This window comes from Giraffa tippelskirchi, chromosome 3 (genome assembly GCF_054371585.1).
Source record: "Giraffa tippelskirchi isolate mGirTip1 chromosome 3, T2T-mGirTip1v1.2.pri, whole genome shotgun sequence".
Lineage (NCBI taxonomy): Eukaryota > Metazoa > Chordata > Mammalia > Artiodactyla > Giraffidae > Giraffa > Giraffa tippelskirchi.
In genome coordinates this window covers 20455790-20470989 of record NC_137277.1, presented here as the reverse complement: position 1 = coordinate 20470989, position 15200 = coordinate 20455790, and the positions used below count along the sequence as shown (strand labels likewise).

Sequence of the window (15200 nt, the reverse complement as noted above, 5' to 3'; positions counted from 1 at the left end):
CTGCAGGAAAAACGTGACTTTCAGGATTCCAAACCTAAATCCTCCTCCCTTCCCACCCCCACACATTCATTCCACAGGGCTTTTTCCACCACCTGTCGTCCTGTCCAGAGGGAGGAGAATCTTGGGATGGGCCAAGGGAGGAGGCTATGGGGAGTGGGGGGTGGACACGGTCTCCAGGAGATGCTCGCCCACCCCTAGCGCTTGCCCCTGAGATGACTTTCCTGGGCCCACCTCCCCGGAAATTTTTCTGGGCAGATCCCAAGACAACCAAAAACCCAACCCCAGTTCTTTCCCTGCTCAGGCCGCCATGAGATGGGGTGGGGAGGCTTCCTTCCTGCCCCACCTCCGACCTCCCAGCCTGCCCTCCCTTCCTGCCGGCCCTCTCCCCTCCGGACCTGGACCAATACCTTGAGGAGACTCACAGCCAGTGCTGCATGCTTCTGCAGCTTGCTGTGCTGGCTGGAGGGCTTGGGGGGCTTCCCGGCCAGGCGGTCTTTGTGCCTCCTGCTGCTCAGGTGCTAATGGACAGACAGACAGACTGGGAACAAGACGAGGAACCCAGGGACCCCAAAACTACCCTCTCATGCTCGGCTAGCTCACCCTTCTACCCACAGTTCACACACATAATCCACTTGGCCCTGGAGCAGCCCTGGGAAGGGGAGGCAAAAATTGGCCTTTGCCTTCTAGGACCTCACCATCCCTTGAGCGTCACACCTCTTTCTCTTCCCACACCCTGCTCTGCTCCACCCACCTTCTCCCCAAGGCTCTCCTCCCCACCGGCATGGGGCCCACCCCCTCACCTCAGCTCCACCCCCAATCCCAGCCTCATTTGCCCCACCTGCTTGAGCTGGGTCTCTGAGTTGACCTGGAGCTGACAGAGAGCACAGTGGAACGGGGGGCTGGGCCCCTGCCGGCCCCCTTGGCCCCCTGTCACTCTCTTGGCCTTGTGTCCAGCTCCTCCCCGGGGCACCGTGCGGCCCCGGCCCCTGCGGGGAGCGCCCCGCTGACCTTCCACCATCCACCGGTGCTTGGCTCCTGGCGGAAGGAAAGGAGACAGCTTGTCAGCACCAGAGAGGGGTGGCAGGGCCACGGAGACCCCCCTCCAAGCCAGGTCAGCCTGGCTGTCCCTTGAAGCCTCCAGGCTGCTCCACACCAACAGCCCTGACAGCCACGGGAAGTTTCTCTTTCCCTCTGAAAGATCCTCCCATGCGTGCTAAGTCGCTTCAGTCATGTTCAACTCTTTGCATCCCCATAGACTGTAGCCTGCCAGGGCTACACGGATCTCTGTCTGTGGGATTCTCCAGGCAAGAATACTGGAGTGGGTTGCCATGTCCTCCTCCAGGGGATCTCCCCCCATCTCAGGGATCAAACCCGCATGTCTTATGTCTCCCCACTAGTGCCACCTGGAAAGCCCCAAAGATCCTCCCAGCTGCTTTCATTTCATGCCTCAAGGAAGCTTCCTTGCAGAGTAAACAGTTGGCTTCCCTTTGACTCTCATCCCAACCCCTTCCCCTAGGTCTGACCCAAGGAGAGATGAAGGGGGTGTCTCCCGTCTTCCGTGGTGACCCTTCAGATCTTGTTGCCTCAGACCTCTCTTCCCAATCCTCCCTCCCCAAGCATTAGCTGGAGGTCCCCAAATGCCTGCCCACTCACAGCTGGGCACAGCGCCTCTGTCACCCAGCCTTCGAGCACAGTGCCCACCCAGAAGCCATAGCCTGTCTGCATCTGGTGAGGGGCATCTCCTCCCCAGACTTGAGCTGGTGGGGCGCACTGACCTGTGTTGTGAGCCTGAAGCTGGGAGGCGGAATTCACAGTCACCTTACATGTGGGGCAATAGAGGCGCCCCTTCTCGCTCTTGCCTTCCCCACTCACACCGCTTCCCATAGCAGCTGCCACAGGTTCAGGCTCTGGGGCCTCTGGCCTAGGCTCTGGGGAGCAGGGTGGGCAAGACGATGAGGAGGAAGAGGAGGCAGCATCCAAGAAGTCTGAGGGGACCGGCTCCCTGGGTGTGGGTTCTGGACTCCAGGGTGACTGGATTTCGGGACCAGGAGGAGGGGCCACAGGAACTGCTGGGGAGATGGAAGGCCTCAGGTAAGAGGGTGAGCTCCAAGATGATTCTCGAGACCATGACTTTTTTTTTAATTTTTTTTTTTCCTAACTTTTGGCTGCATGAGGCATGTTGGATCTTAGTTCCCCAATCAGGGATCAAACCCATGCCTCCTACAGTGGAAGCTTTAAGTCTTAACAACTAGACTGCCAGAGAGGTCCCTCAAGACCATGATTTTAAACACAGACATTCTTGGAGTAGTATGGCTGAGTGGATAGCCCCTGGTGTAGGGATGACCAGCACTGAATTCCAGACTCCCCACCAAATCACTGTGCAGACTTGGGCCTCTTTGGGCCTCAGCTTCCCCACATGAAATCATAAAGTTGGGCCCAGTGGTCTCAGAGAGCCCACCCAGTCCTGATAATCTACAGTTATTAGCTAACTGTTAAATAAGTGGAAGTCACCAAAAAGCTGTACTAGAATATTCATAGAGCACTATTCCTAGCAGCAGGAAATGGAAACTATCCAAATAGTCATCAACAGGAGAATAGTGAAAAGAGTTGGTGGACAATGGAATACTACATGGCAATGAAAAAGGACAAAACAGTTACACACAACAACATGGAAGAAGCCAGATGCAAAACCTACATACTCCAAATCTTCCTCAATCTATAATGGAGTTACATCCCAATAAATCCATCGTAACTTAAAAATGCATTTAATACACCAACCTACTGAACATAAAAGCTTGGCCCAGCCTACCTTAAATGTGCTCAGAACGCCTACCTTAGCTTACAGTTGAGCAAAATCATCTAACACAAAGCCTATTGTATAATAGTGTTGACTATCTCATGTCATTCATGGAATAGTGTGCTGAAAGTGAAAAACACATTGTTGGCATGGGTACAGAATGGTTGTGTGTCAGCTGTTTACCCTCCTGGTCATGTGGCTGCTGCTGTCCAACATCACAAAAGAGTATGTACCTCTGTCATACAGAGTGAAGGAAGGCAGAAAGAGAAAAACAAATATATTCTAATGCATATATGTGGAATCTAGGAAAATGTACACCTGAACCTATTTGCAGGGCAGGAATAGAGACACAGAGGTAGAGAATGGACGCATCCACATAGAAGGAGAAGGGGAAGCGGAGGGTGGAACAAATTGGGAAATTAGGACTGATGTACACCACCATGTGTAACACAGATAGCTAGTGGGAACCTGCTGTATCGCACAAGGAGCTCAGCTCGGTGTTCTGTGGTGACCTAGAAGGGTGGGATGAGGAGGGCATGAGAGGAGGTCCAAGAGGATGGACATAGAACTGATTCACTTCCTTGTACAGCAGAAACTAATACACCATTGTTATCTTCTTGGGCTCCAAAATCACTGCAGATGGTGACTGCAGCCATGACATTAAAAGACGCTTGCTCCTTGGAAGAAAAGCTATGGCCAATCTAGACAGCTTATTAAAAAGCAGAGACAAAGGACTTTGCTGACAAAGGTCTGTCTAGTCAAAGCTATGGTTTTTCCAGTAGTCATGTATGGATGTGAGAGTTGGAACATAAAGAAGGCTGAGCGCCAAAGAATTGATGCTTTTGAACTGTGGTGTTTGAGAAGACTTGAGAGTCCCTTGGACTACAAGGAGATCAAACAAGTCAGTCCTAAAGGAAATTACTGAATGTTCACTGGAAGGGCTGATGCTAAAGCTGAAGCTCCAATACTTTGGCTACCTGATGTGAAGAACTGACTCATTGGAAAAGATTCTGATACTGGGAAAGATTGAAGGCAGGAGGACAAGGGGATGACAAGAGGATCAGATGGTTGGATGGCATCACCGACTCAATGGACATGAGTTTGAGCAAGCTCCAGGAGTTGGTGATGGACAGGGAAGCCTGTCCCTGCAGGGGACCAGGGAAGCCTGGTCTGCAGTCCACGGGGGTGCAGAGTCAGACACGACTGAGCAACTGAACTGAACTGAAAATAATACAGTAAAGCAATTATACTCCAATTAAAAAAAGAGTATGTACTGTATATCTCTAGCCCAGAAAAGATCAAAATTTGAAATTGGAAGTCCAATTTCTAACTGAATGCATATCGCTTTCATACCATGTGTGCTGTGTGCTAAGTCGCTTCAGTCGTGCACAACTCTTTGCGACCCCATGGACTGTAGCCTAACTGGCTCCTCTGTCCATGGGATTCTCCAGACAAGAATACTGGAGTGGGTTGCTGTGCTCTCCTCCAGGGGATCTTCCCGACTCAGGGATTGAACCCATGTCTTCTGCATTGCAGGTGGATTCTTAACTGCTGAGCCACCGGGGAAGCCCTGGAAGTCAAAAGATCATAATCCAAATCATCGTGAAGTTGGGAACGGTCTGTATGTCATTAACCAAAACCAGGTGAGACTAATCTCTGGTGAGAAAAGTAAGGCTCATGGTTACCCTGGGGAAGGGTTATACGTGGTTGAATAGCATCACCCCCCAGCTCATGTCCAACTGGAATCTCCGAATGTGATCTTATCTGGAAAGCAGAGTCTTTGCTGATGTAATTCGTTAAGATGAGATCAAACTGGACTAGAGTGGGCCCTAGGTCAGTGACTGGTGTCCTTCTAAGAAGATCGTGTGAACACACAGACACGAGGGAGAAGGTGATGTGAGGGTGGAGACAGAAGATCAGCATGTGGCCAAGGATTGCTGGCAACCACGAAGCTAGAAGAGGGGGATGAAACAGACTCTCTCTGCACCCCGGGAAGGAACCAACCCTGCTGACACCTTGTTCCAAAGGTCTGACCTCCAGAAACTGGAAAAATACAGTTCTGTTACTTTCAGCCACCCAATTTGTGGTCATTCGTTATCCCAGGCCTAGGAAGATAACAAGGTAGTGACTGGGAGTGGGCCCAAGGAGTGGGGGGACGGTGCTTCTGGGGTGCTTGTGACATGTTTCTTCACCTCAGCAGATTCAGGCTGGAAAATGCGAGATGCTCTTCCGTGTGGTGTGTGCCTCTTCCTGTACAGATGGTATACTCCAACACAAGCGGGAATAATAATAAGCAGAAAGCGCTCAACCCCTTGTCAGAAACCAGAATTGGAGTGGGACAGGGGCAGGACAAAAGTTCAGGACTGACCTTTGCTGTGCGGCTCTTCAGGGGCTCCACCGGCTGGAGTCGGGGTGGGGGACACCAGCGTCCCATCCTGGGTCAGGGTTTGCGGCCTCTGCTTGCTCTTGGCGGCTTCAACAGCCTTGAGTTTTCTGGCATGTTTGTGGCCTTTGTAATGTGCTTCGGCCTGGTTCTGGGGAAGGGAGAGCCTGGGGTCACCATTCATTTTCTGAGTCTACCTGCCCCATCCATGAGCTGGCATGCAGGGGGCAGGTCAGAGGGAGGTAGGGCTCTGACCACACAGGGAGCAAATCTTTGCCATTGTCATAGTCATCATAGCACGTGTGTGGACCCGAGGGTTACAGAATGCATTCTCATATGTGAGCCCCCAGGCAAACCGCCACCGCCTTTCAATTGTGCCTCAGTGCCTTTTTAGCTGTGTATCTTTGGGCAAGTGACTTCACCTTTCTGAGCCTCAGCTTCCTGACTCATAAACTTTGGGATGATAACACTGATTTCACAGGATTGTGAGAATGAAAATGAGAGCATGAATGACAAGTGAAAGCGAAAGTGTTACTCGCTCAGTTGTGTCCGACTCCTTGCGACCGACCCTGTGGACTATACCCTGCCAGGCTCCTCTGTCCATGGGATTCTTCAGGCAAGAATACTGGAGTAGGTTGCCATTCCTTTCTCCAGGGGATCTTTCCAACCCAGGGATGAATGACAAGGGCCTAGTACAGAGAGTAAGTGCTCAGTGAATATTAGTCACTAGGTTTATAAATGCATGGGTGGGAAAACAGAGCAGTCCCCACACTTTAGGGAACATACACTCCAGATCATTCACCCTTCTGTACATGTTTTTTTAACAAATAGTTTCTGAGCATTTGCTATTTTCCAGGCACTGTGTTGGGCCTGGCATGAAAAATATATGATTTCTTTATTAGAATGAGTCTCTCTGTCCATCACTTGCATGACTCATGTAACCTGAAAGTCTGGAAGGAACCCCCAAATCTGGCCTGCCCACTAGGGATTACTGCTTGTTGCTCCCCAAAGTAGGAAAGACAAGGCCCTGTGGCCCCTCTTTAGGCTCTTTCACAAGAGCAGGTTTGCCAACAGCATCTCCCCAAACTGTAGAAGTTGCCTGGACAAAAGGCAAACGTTCCCTCGGAGGCCAGAATGAGGCTTTCTTCATCTCTAGGGGCAGGCCCTGCTAGGAAGTATGTGGACTGTGGGGTCAGCCAGGCCTGGGTTCAGATCCCAGCTCTGCTAATTACCAGCTGTGTGACCTCAGGCAAATCACTTAACCTCTCTGAAGCTCAGTTTCCTCATCTGAAAAATGAGGCTGAGGATAGGACCTCGAACCATCTCACAGATGTGTCATGAGAACTAATTAAGAGGATAGACACAAAGAGATTCTGTAAACTCTCAGGTGTGTTAAGAACTCAGCCCTGAACCAGAACCAATGGTGGCCCCTGGGACCCAGAGTAGGGAAGGGCAGCCTGCTCTCATCAGAAGGTTCCAGAACATAGGAGAGAGGCATAAGGGAGGAAAACAGAATCCCAGTGGGATGGGCTGGGAAGGGGCAGAAGAATCTGGAGAGAGGCGAGGATGGGATGGATAAAGGGCCAGAAGCAGCTCTTCCTCAGCGAAGGACAGAAAATACAGACCACAGTTCCTTTGCCACCCCTATTCCTCCAGGCAGGAAAGACCTGGAAGCCCAGTGTCCAGCCCGCTCCCTGCCCAGCACCCCCCCAGCCTGCTTCCACAACTCCCTCTCACCGCTGAGTTGAATCTCAGGTGACAGATGTTACAGGAAATGAAGAGCTTCTTCTTCAGGGGAGAGGGGACCCCAAATGTGTGGCTGATGACAGCTTTCTGGACCGGGTCCATCTGTGGAGTGGGTGGGAGGGCATAGTAACTATGGGGTCAGCTAAGTAAGGAGGGAGGGCAGTGCTAATTGCCCAAAACGAAAGTCTGTGGAAGAGCGCAGTGGTCAGCCCACGGGAAGAAATTTCCCCTGTCTGTGGATATTAAACACTGAAAAAGAAACAGCCTCTTCCCTAGCTGACTTTCTTAGATGGCCTAGGCTTCTGCTAGGAGGCAGGGGGATGGCCACATGACTTGTGTGATCTTGAGAAACAGAACCATGGCCTGGTGATCACACTGGCTTCCCTTGCTGCCCCTCTGGTCTCTTTTTTTCCTCATTCATGAGAATCTCATCTACGTGTACAGAGAGTTGAGGGCAGGGAGAAGCAGAGAAGGGAATTTGGAATTTCCTCTCCCATAACCCAGCCTTGTGCTGCACCTGTGGGCGGGGGGAGATAAAGTTTATTGCATCAGCTTTGGTCTGAGAGGGAGAGCCACAGCCTAGGGGCAGTGGGGGACCAGGCTGGGGGCGGGGAGCAGGGTTAGCAGATGGAAGCCAGAGGGTTCCCTGAATAGTAGGGTCATTTCCCTGGAATATGAATTTGTATGTTTTTTCTTTTCCTTGTTTTAAATAATTTCTGTTTCTTCTATCAAACCAAGCCTTTATGTTCCCTTTTCTCAAGGGCTGGGTTGTTGTGTCAAAAGCAGAAGTCGTTGGGGGCTTACTTGTCAAGAGGAACTTTCCAAACCTTCCTGAGAGAGGAGAACACAAGCTTTGAGAGAAGAGCATGGTTTCAGAAACTTCCCTGAGACCAGAGAGAGGTTCTAACCCTCACAGCACTCAGGGCCGGGGGCTGGGGGGGTGGGGGTGGGCGGGACAGGATTTCAGGGGACAATGGCCTGCAGGGCCCCCAGTGATGAGAACAACAGCAGACTGAACCCCTTGTAGGGACCACATGCCTGAACAATGACCATGTCAGCAGGTGACAGTGGGGACTGAAGACCAGAGGACCCCCCCAATTGTCTGGGGCTCCGTAGGATCTTTGTACAACCCTAGAGGGTGGGAAGGAAGGGGCTCCCAAGGGTGATTAGATGGAATTTCCCACCATCTTGTCAGGATGGGGTGAGGCTCATCAATGATTACATTTGATTTTTCAAATTTTTTTAAAAAGGGGTTGTATACCTTATAGCTCATATAGTGAAGTAAATTTCAGATTTACACACATACATGGAAATACATGGGAATACTAGTACACAGGCTAGTAGGCAGACACACAGCACATAAACTTACAGGCAGTTACAAATCACAGAAACAAGCAGAAAGATACACACTCACCTGCACACCAATGGCACACATCCACAAACTTAGCATCACTCAAACCATATAAAAACATACACGCAGAGGCCAGACACACACCAAACACATACACAGTCAACACAAAACACTCTCAGATCCCCAGGCATATACACTACATAAAGACAACTACACAGGCATAAAGAGTTCACAAGCACACATGCAGAAACTCACCCCCACAAATACACACAAAGTCCTACAAACTAAAACAGAAAGGCACAGACAGACACAGATCATCCGCAGATGCCCCTATATGAAAACTCAGTGAAACCTGCAATCCACAGGCCCTCCAGGCCCAGCAGCAGTTGCTAGGGGAGAGGACGGTAGCATCCTGGATATTCTGGCCTAAGGAAGAGTTGGGCCCCATTCTGGGAGCACCTGGTCACTCGGGGGGATGTTGCTCCTGGCTGGACCCAGCTCCTGAGAGCCGGCTCCTGGGAGCCCACCTTCCCAGCCCGCCCCCATGCTGGCTTGCATGCCCCCACCCGCCCGCCCAGCCCGTACCGTGCTGAAGTTGGGGAAGAGGCTGAGCGGGGTGGCGCCATTGAAGTGGAAGGTGAGCAAGTGCTTGAAGTCCAGCGGGGGCTGCAGAGGCCTGGCGGGCAGGGCCAGGGAGGCCAGCAGCGGGCTGGGGGCTCCGGGGGCCGGGCCTGCTGCAGGAGGAAGAAGGGCAGGGTCTGAAACGGGGAGTCACAGGGCTTGCTCCTCCCTCCACAGCCAGTACAAGAGGTTGATGGGCTTCTTGGCTGTGGAGCCAGGGCAGAAACTCTTGTCTCCACAAAGCCGTGCTGGCTAAGTCCAGGGTGATTGCAGCCCATTTCTGTGCCTCTTCCCTGCACCACTGGGGAAGGGGAAGCAGAGGGTCCACAGTTCCAGGCTCCCAGCCCAGAAGGATGACCAGCCCCCACAGGGGCAGCATAATGGCCCCAATGAACCCCAGAGGGGAGTCAGGGCGGGCCCTTGACACACACACCACCATGGAGACTGTATGATGCACTGGGTTACCACTTTATTGCAAATTAAACCCAAACCCAGGAGACTTGGGGAAAGGCCAGCCCCCTCCCCTCTCACTAACTACTCCCCTCCAGATTCCCCACAACATTCACAGCAAGGACTGACAGAGGGGATAGGAAACCCCCTAGAATCTGAAGGGATGTGTTCCCCAACTCCGGTGAGGCCCCAACTGCTCTCCCCTGGAGACAAAAAGCCCTCCAACACTGCTGGGTCAGGCCTGAGGCAGGTCCTTGGGGTCAACCAGTCCAGCACTGTGGTTTATACAGTCTTTGGTCTTAAAGGTCTGAGGCAGGGGCCTGGGTTCAATCCCTGGTCAGGAACTAAAATCTCAAATCTCAGCACTGCCACAAAAAAAAAAAAAAGAGAGAGAGAGACAGAGATCTGAGGCAAGGGCGGGGGAAGGTTAGGAACTTGGAGAACAACCAGACTTTGACGAAGAAAAAAATTAGAAATAAATTCAGCCCATTTGGGATTTTTTGAACCCTGTCATTGCAAAACCAAAAGAAGTCCTTTTAGATTTTGTGTGTTATCACTAGGGAGGCTAGGATAGATTTATTTCACATTGATAAATATGTATGTCTATGTGTGTGCGCTAAGTCGCTTCAGTCTAGTCCGACTCTTTGCCACCCTATGGACTGTAGACTGCCAGGCTCCTCTGTCCATGGGATTTTCCAGGCAAGAATACTGGAGTGGATGTTTAAGTACAAGGCCAAATACAGGAAAGTCTCAGGCAGCTGTTTGTGGAGAGGGCACCTCTTACTTCCCTTGAGCTTGTTCACAGAGAGGGTGCTCCGCTGTGTGTCAAAAACAAAGAGTCATTTTTTCCCCCAGTCACATCTGAAGAGAAGACAGGTTGCTATGAGCAGGGCTAACAGTCAAGGACCCAGTCTCCTGGCCTTCAACCCCTCAACTGCGGAGGCTCTGTCTTCCTCCTTCCGACCAAGACCCCTCAGCTTTTCTAGAGTGAAAACTTGAGTGGAGTTCAGAGAGAAAAGGGTAAACTACTCCCCACAGAACTGGAAAGGTCAGGAGTGACATTTAGGGTGCCTGAGACCCTAGCACCTCTGCCCACGGGCCCAAGCCCCCACTCGCAGCCCAGACCCTGCCCCTCTTCCACATCCCACTGAGCTGGGTTAGTGCTCAGCCTGGAGCCGAGGAAGCCCGGGAAAGGTGGGTGGGAGGCCACAGTTAGGAGGTAAGCTTGCTAGGTCATGTCTGGCTTGGCCCTTAGCGGACCCAGGGCCCCGGGCTGGCTGGATGGAGGAGAGGAGGCCACCATCAGGTGAGAGGGCTCTCGCCCCACCCGCTCTCTAGGAACTCCACCGCCAGCGCAAAGTCAAACTCGTGCAGCGGCGGCCCATCTACCGCAATCTTCACCGCGGGGCCGCCGCGTCCCTCCCCCGCCCCGCCCGGCCCCCACCACCGCAGCTCCCGGCTGCGGCCGACCTTGTCCAGGAGGCCGGCGCCCGCAGGCAGCGCCAAGGCCAGTGCGGCCAGGGCGGCGAAGTCGGGGAAGAGCTCGTGCAGTTCTGAGCGCACGCACGCCAGCTTGGTGCACAGGGCCCGCGGGCCCAGCCGCCCCAGGCTGCACACCACGCGCTTGAAGAGCGCGAAGTCGCCCAGCGCCCTCTCGCGCACCACAGCGGGGGCGAAGGCGCGCAGTAGGACTCGGAGTGCCCCCTCGCCGTGAGCGCCCAGCTCCTCGGGGGCCTGCGGGTAGCGGCGGGGGTCGAAGATGGCCGCGAAGGCGGCCACGGCGTCCAGCGAGAGCCCCGGGTAAGAGTCCCGCAGCCCCCTCCGCATGGAGTCCAGGAAGGCCCCCCGCAGCCGCTCCAAGCCCTGGACCGCAGCCTCAGAGTAGCCCACCAGCTCCACGCCGCGGTAGGTGCAGCGGCCACGGCCCAAATCGGGGCTAGAGGATGCCAGTTCCTGCAGGAAGCCCTGGAGGCGCGCCCCACCTGAACTGCACTGTGTGTGCAGAGAGGCTGTAGCTGCCATCACCAGAGGCTGCAGCAAGGCCAAATCCGGCTCTTCTGGCTGCAGGACAAGGGCCAGCTTCTGCACGGAGGGCAGAACATCCAGCAGGAGGTGGGTGAAGGCCATGAAGGTGAACTGGCGCAGGGCGAGGGCCAGCGCCCTTGTGGTAGGCGAGGCTGGGGCAGAGGCCTCCAGTGTGGGCACCAGGCAAGGCCAAGCCTCAGCCACAGCTTCCACCACAGGCAGCAGGGAGGCCCAGGGCACTGGCTGTGGTCCTGCCAAGTCAATAGCTGCAAGGTCCAGTGCTGCCCTGAGTTCAGGGACCAAATGAGAACTGGGGCTGCCGTACAGGCGGAATAGGGCATCCAGTACACTTTCATATTCACCTAGGTAGGCAGGGGGCTTGGGGTCTGTCCGGCCAGGGAGGCAGTGTAGCTCCATGAGCAGTGGGCAGGCGGCCCGGAGTTGCGGGCGCATGCTTCCCAGGCGGTCACTGGGAAGGCTTGAGCTGAGCCAGGCCAGCTTGGATGCAGACACGCCGAAAGCCTGCAGGATATCCAGGAGCTGGCCAGCGGTGGCCTCGCCTTCCTGTAGCTCCACACTGCCCAGAAAGGTGGTGGCAGGCTGGCCATCGCAGGGGGACACCGAAGTGACAAACAAGGCCAGACTGTGGGACTCAGGCCAGTCCCTGGTCTCGTCCAACACCAGGCCCACATACGGGGATGCCTTCAGGCGCTGACGGGCCTCTGTGTGCAAGACATTTGCGATGGCCACCTGGGACAGCCAGGGAGAGAAAAAGAGGGAGGACAGGGTTAGGCTTGTCCTGGGAAGGGGAGGCAGACAGGATGGGGTGAAAGAGCACAGGCGTGGGGTTGGACAGTCTTAGGGACTAATCCTAGCTTTGTCACTTACTGGCTGTGTGACCTTGGGCAAATCATTTGACCTCTCTGTTCATCTCTCAGTTTCCTTGAGGCTGATACCTGCCCCCAATCTCCTTAAAAGATTGCTGTGATGTGATCTGGTTCCCCGACCAGGGATTGAACCCAGGCCCTCAGCAGTGAAACCTTGGAGTCTTAACCACAGGACCTCCAGAAATTCCCATCCATGTAATCTTTTGTTGTTATGTTTATAAATGTAAAAGTGCTTTAGGAATCATAAAGATTCTAAAGCATCTTGTTTGTTTTTCTACAGCATTGCCCCAGTCAGCCTTATTCTTAGGGGTCTCCCTCCGCTCTGCTGATCCGGTATTAACTGATAGGTTGACTGCCCACAGGTTAACCAGGGCCCCAGCTGCGTGCTGTTTGTCTCTCATCTCTTGGTAGGATGAGATGCAAGCCCCCCCCACTCCCACACCAGCCCCCCAGGACTCAAAGCCAGTACCTAGGACAGAGCTACATGAGTATGCATGTCCCCAGTGGCCATGTAGGTGATACTGAGTTTCAAGAGGACCAGGGGTAAACCAAAGGGAATGGGGAAGCCCATGCCCTGCTCTCCAACTCCAGAACTTCATGCCCTGACTGCACAGGAACTAGTTTTTCAGCAGAAGTCAGAAGTCCACATTTTTATGTGGAATGTCTTTTTTTTTTTTTTAACTTGGGGACTAATTTAAGTCTTTCAAAAACACTGTGAAAACTAACAAAACATGCCTGTGAGCCAGTCAAGCCCCGAGGCCACCAGTTTGCAACCTCTGGCCTAGGTAGTGAGCCAAGCACCCCTGAGCCCCTGAGGACAGAGCCTGGTCTGGCCTCTTCATTGTTAGGCGCCCTGCAGCTGGCCCGGGGCCTGGCACCTAGTATGCCCTCAGTGCAGGGAGCATGGGCGAAGGTGTGAATGAACTGCTTTGGCCTCTTCCCTGGGGACCTGGCATGCTGGTGCCATGCCCAGATGGCTCAATGTCCTCCCTCCTTAATCCCTCCCCCACACCCCTGGCTGCCACCCACCTGCATGTCCCTCACCCTCCTGGGGCTGTAGTAATCGCCGTGCTCCATGCCCAGCAGCGCCTGGCACAGGTTGAATCTCTGCAGCTCGAGCAGGGCAGAGCAGCGATCGTCAGGCACTTCCTCCTTGGCCATGCAGTACACTGTGGTCAGCACGGCCACTTTAGCCGGGTCTGCTTCCACCTTGACGCCCCTGGAGCTGGGGGTGGTGGCCAGGCCTGGGCAGGCCCCTCCGCCCTCAGCCTGGCCCTCAAAAGAGGGCTGGCCCCGGTTGGCGGCCAGAGCCTGGCGGTGGGCCCCTGAGGTCACATGGCGCAGCAGGGCGTGGCGCTGGAAGTTGTCAGTGCCCACCGTGAAGGCATTCTCCGCTTTGCCATGCTTGTTCCGCACCAGGGCCTGGCGGCACTCGAGGCAGAACATCAGCTTCCGCTCGTAGTCAAAGTCCAGCCAGGTGAACTCCTCTTTCCAGTGCTCGTTGAAGTAACGCTTGCACTTCTTGTTGGAGTTGGAAGCCTCTCCCGCTGGTTTCTTCCCTGGGGGCACCATCCCTCCTTGGGGGGGTAGGGCACCCCAAACCCCTGCCCAAATGCTCTTGGCCCCCAGCTTCCCCCGCACACCGAAGCACCTCCTTTGACAGGGGAAGTAGGGAAGCAGGAGGGGGGCAGCCTGCCAGGCTAAAGGGGACCATTCATCTAACTTAGCCAGGAAAGTTTACTTCCGCTCCGCTGGTGGGAGACTGGAGGTGAAAGAAACAAGGAAGAGGTGTTAGGAGTCCACTGGGGGTTACGCTTCCCACAGAGCACTCCCCGACCAAGGGGTGGTTTGGACCCGATGGGGAAGGGCTACTGGGAGTGGGCCATAGAGTGTTATCCAAAGTGGGTCAAGGTATGGGGGGGGGTCCCAGCTCCCCAGCAAGGGTCTCCCTCCATCCAGGACAAGGCATCAGTTGCTTTGACTGCTGAAGCATGTCAGAACTCAGAGCTGAAAAGACTGGCACCATCTACGCAATTTTATAGGTGGGGGGACTGAGTCCTGGAGACCAACAGTGGTTCTCAGGGCTCATGAATAACTCGTGACTGAATCCTGCCACCTCTGCCCACAGGATAACTGGAAGGAAGTTAGCAGCTAGCTGAGCTCCCAGAGCCACAGGACTGAGAAACAGGATTGGTTTTCTCTGAAGCTTCATTCTCGAAAGACACGCATGGACACACTCACACACACACCAGTAGTGCGGTTCTGGGAAGGGTAGCCCAGACGTGAGGTGACGGCTGGGTTCCAGATTGAAGGCAGTCAGCTGGTTGCCCCTACCTCCCTCACGCTACCACCACCCCCGGTGCTAGACGAGAATGAGCAGTTCAGCACCAGAAGACCATGCCAGCTGATGGCCAAGACCTGCCACTTCTGCTTCCTAATTCTCTCTCACATCTGCCCCTCCTCTCTGTGTTTAGTGATACAAGGGCAGTCACTAGCATTTACTGAACGTGAACTGAGTCAGGCCCTGTGCTAAGGGTTGTGATGACACCAGTAGGAGACCAAAATTACTCTTGCAAGTATAATCCGCACTTTGGAAAGGAGGAAACTGAAGCTCAGGGACTTTCAGGGACTTGCCCAAGGTTTGCCAAGCAGTAAGTGGCTGAGGTGGAATTATTGGGTTGGCCCCAAAGTTCATTTGGAGTTTTCCCCCATAACATCTTGGGCTTCCCTGTTAGCTCAGTTGGTAAAGAATCCACCTGCAATGCAGGAGACCCCGGTTCAATTCCTAAGTCAGGAAAATCCACTGGAGGAGGGATAGGTTACCCACTCCAGTATTCTTGGACTTCCCTTGTAGCTCAGCTGGTAAAGAATCCACTTGCAATGCAAGAGACCTGGGTTCAATCTCTGGGTTGGGAAGATCCCCTGGAGAAAGGAAAGGCT

At 53.9% G+C, this 15200-nt stretch overlaps 2 protein-coding genes across 6 annotated transcripts in view; both read right to left on the bottom strand.

Annotated features, from left to right (window-relative positions):
- Positions 1–15200, bottom strand: part of ZNF385C (zinc finger protein 385C) — a 56804-nt gene that overhangs the window by 1530 nt on the left and 40074 nt on the right. For 2 of the 3 annotated variants that reach the window (XM_081577629.1, XM_081577628.1), the window contains exons 3-8: positions 8863–9011; positions 6918–7028; positions 5166–5331; positions 1776–2069; positions 839–1035; positions 408–518 (exon numbers count right to left, since the gene is read on the bottom strand). In XM_081577629.1, the coding sequence (XP_081433755.1) occupies positions 408–518; positions 839–1035; positions 1776–2069; positions 5166–5331; positions 6918–7028; positions 8863–9011 (1028 nt within the window). The remainder of the gene's footprint in view (positions 1–407; positions 519–838; positions 1036–1775; positions 2070–5165; positions 5332–6917; positions 7029–8862; positions 9012–15200) is intronic. The other variant, XM_081577631.1, reaches the window with a different exon arrangement.
- C3H17orf113 (chromosome 3 C17orf113 homolog) overlaps positions 9348–15200 on the bottom strand; it is a 45953-nt gene continuing 40100 nt past the window's right edge. For all 3 annotated transcript variants that reach the window (XM_081577626.1, XM_081577625.1, XM_081577624.1), the window contains 2 exons: positions 13290–14022; positions 9348–12123 (listed from right to left, as the gene is read on the bottom strand). In XM_081577626.1, coding sequence (XP_081433752.1) covers positions 10651–12123; positions 13290–13832 — 2016 coding nt within the window. In that variant the 5' untranslated portion in view covers positions 13833–14022 and the 3' untranslated portion in view covers positions 9348–10650. The remainder of the gene's footprint in view (positions 12124–13289; positions 14023–15200) is intronic.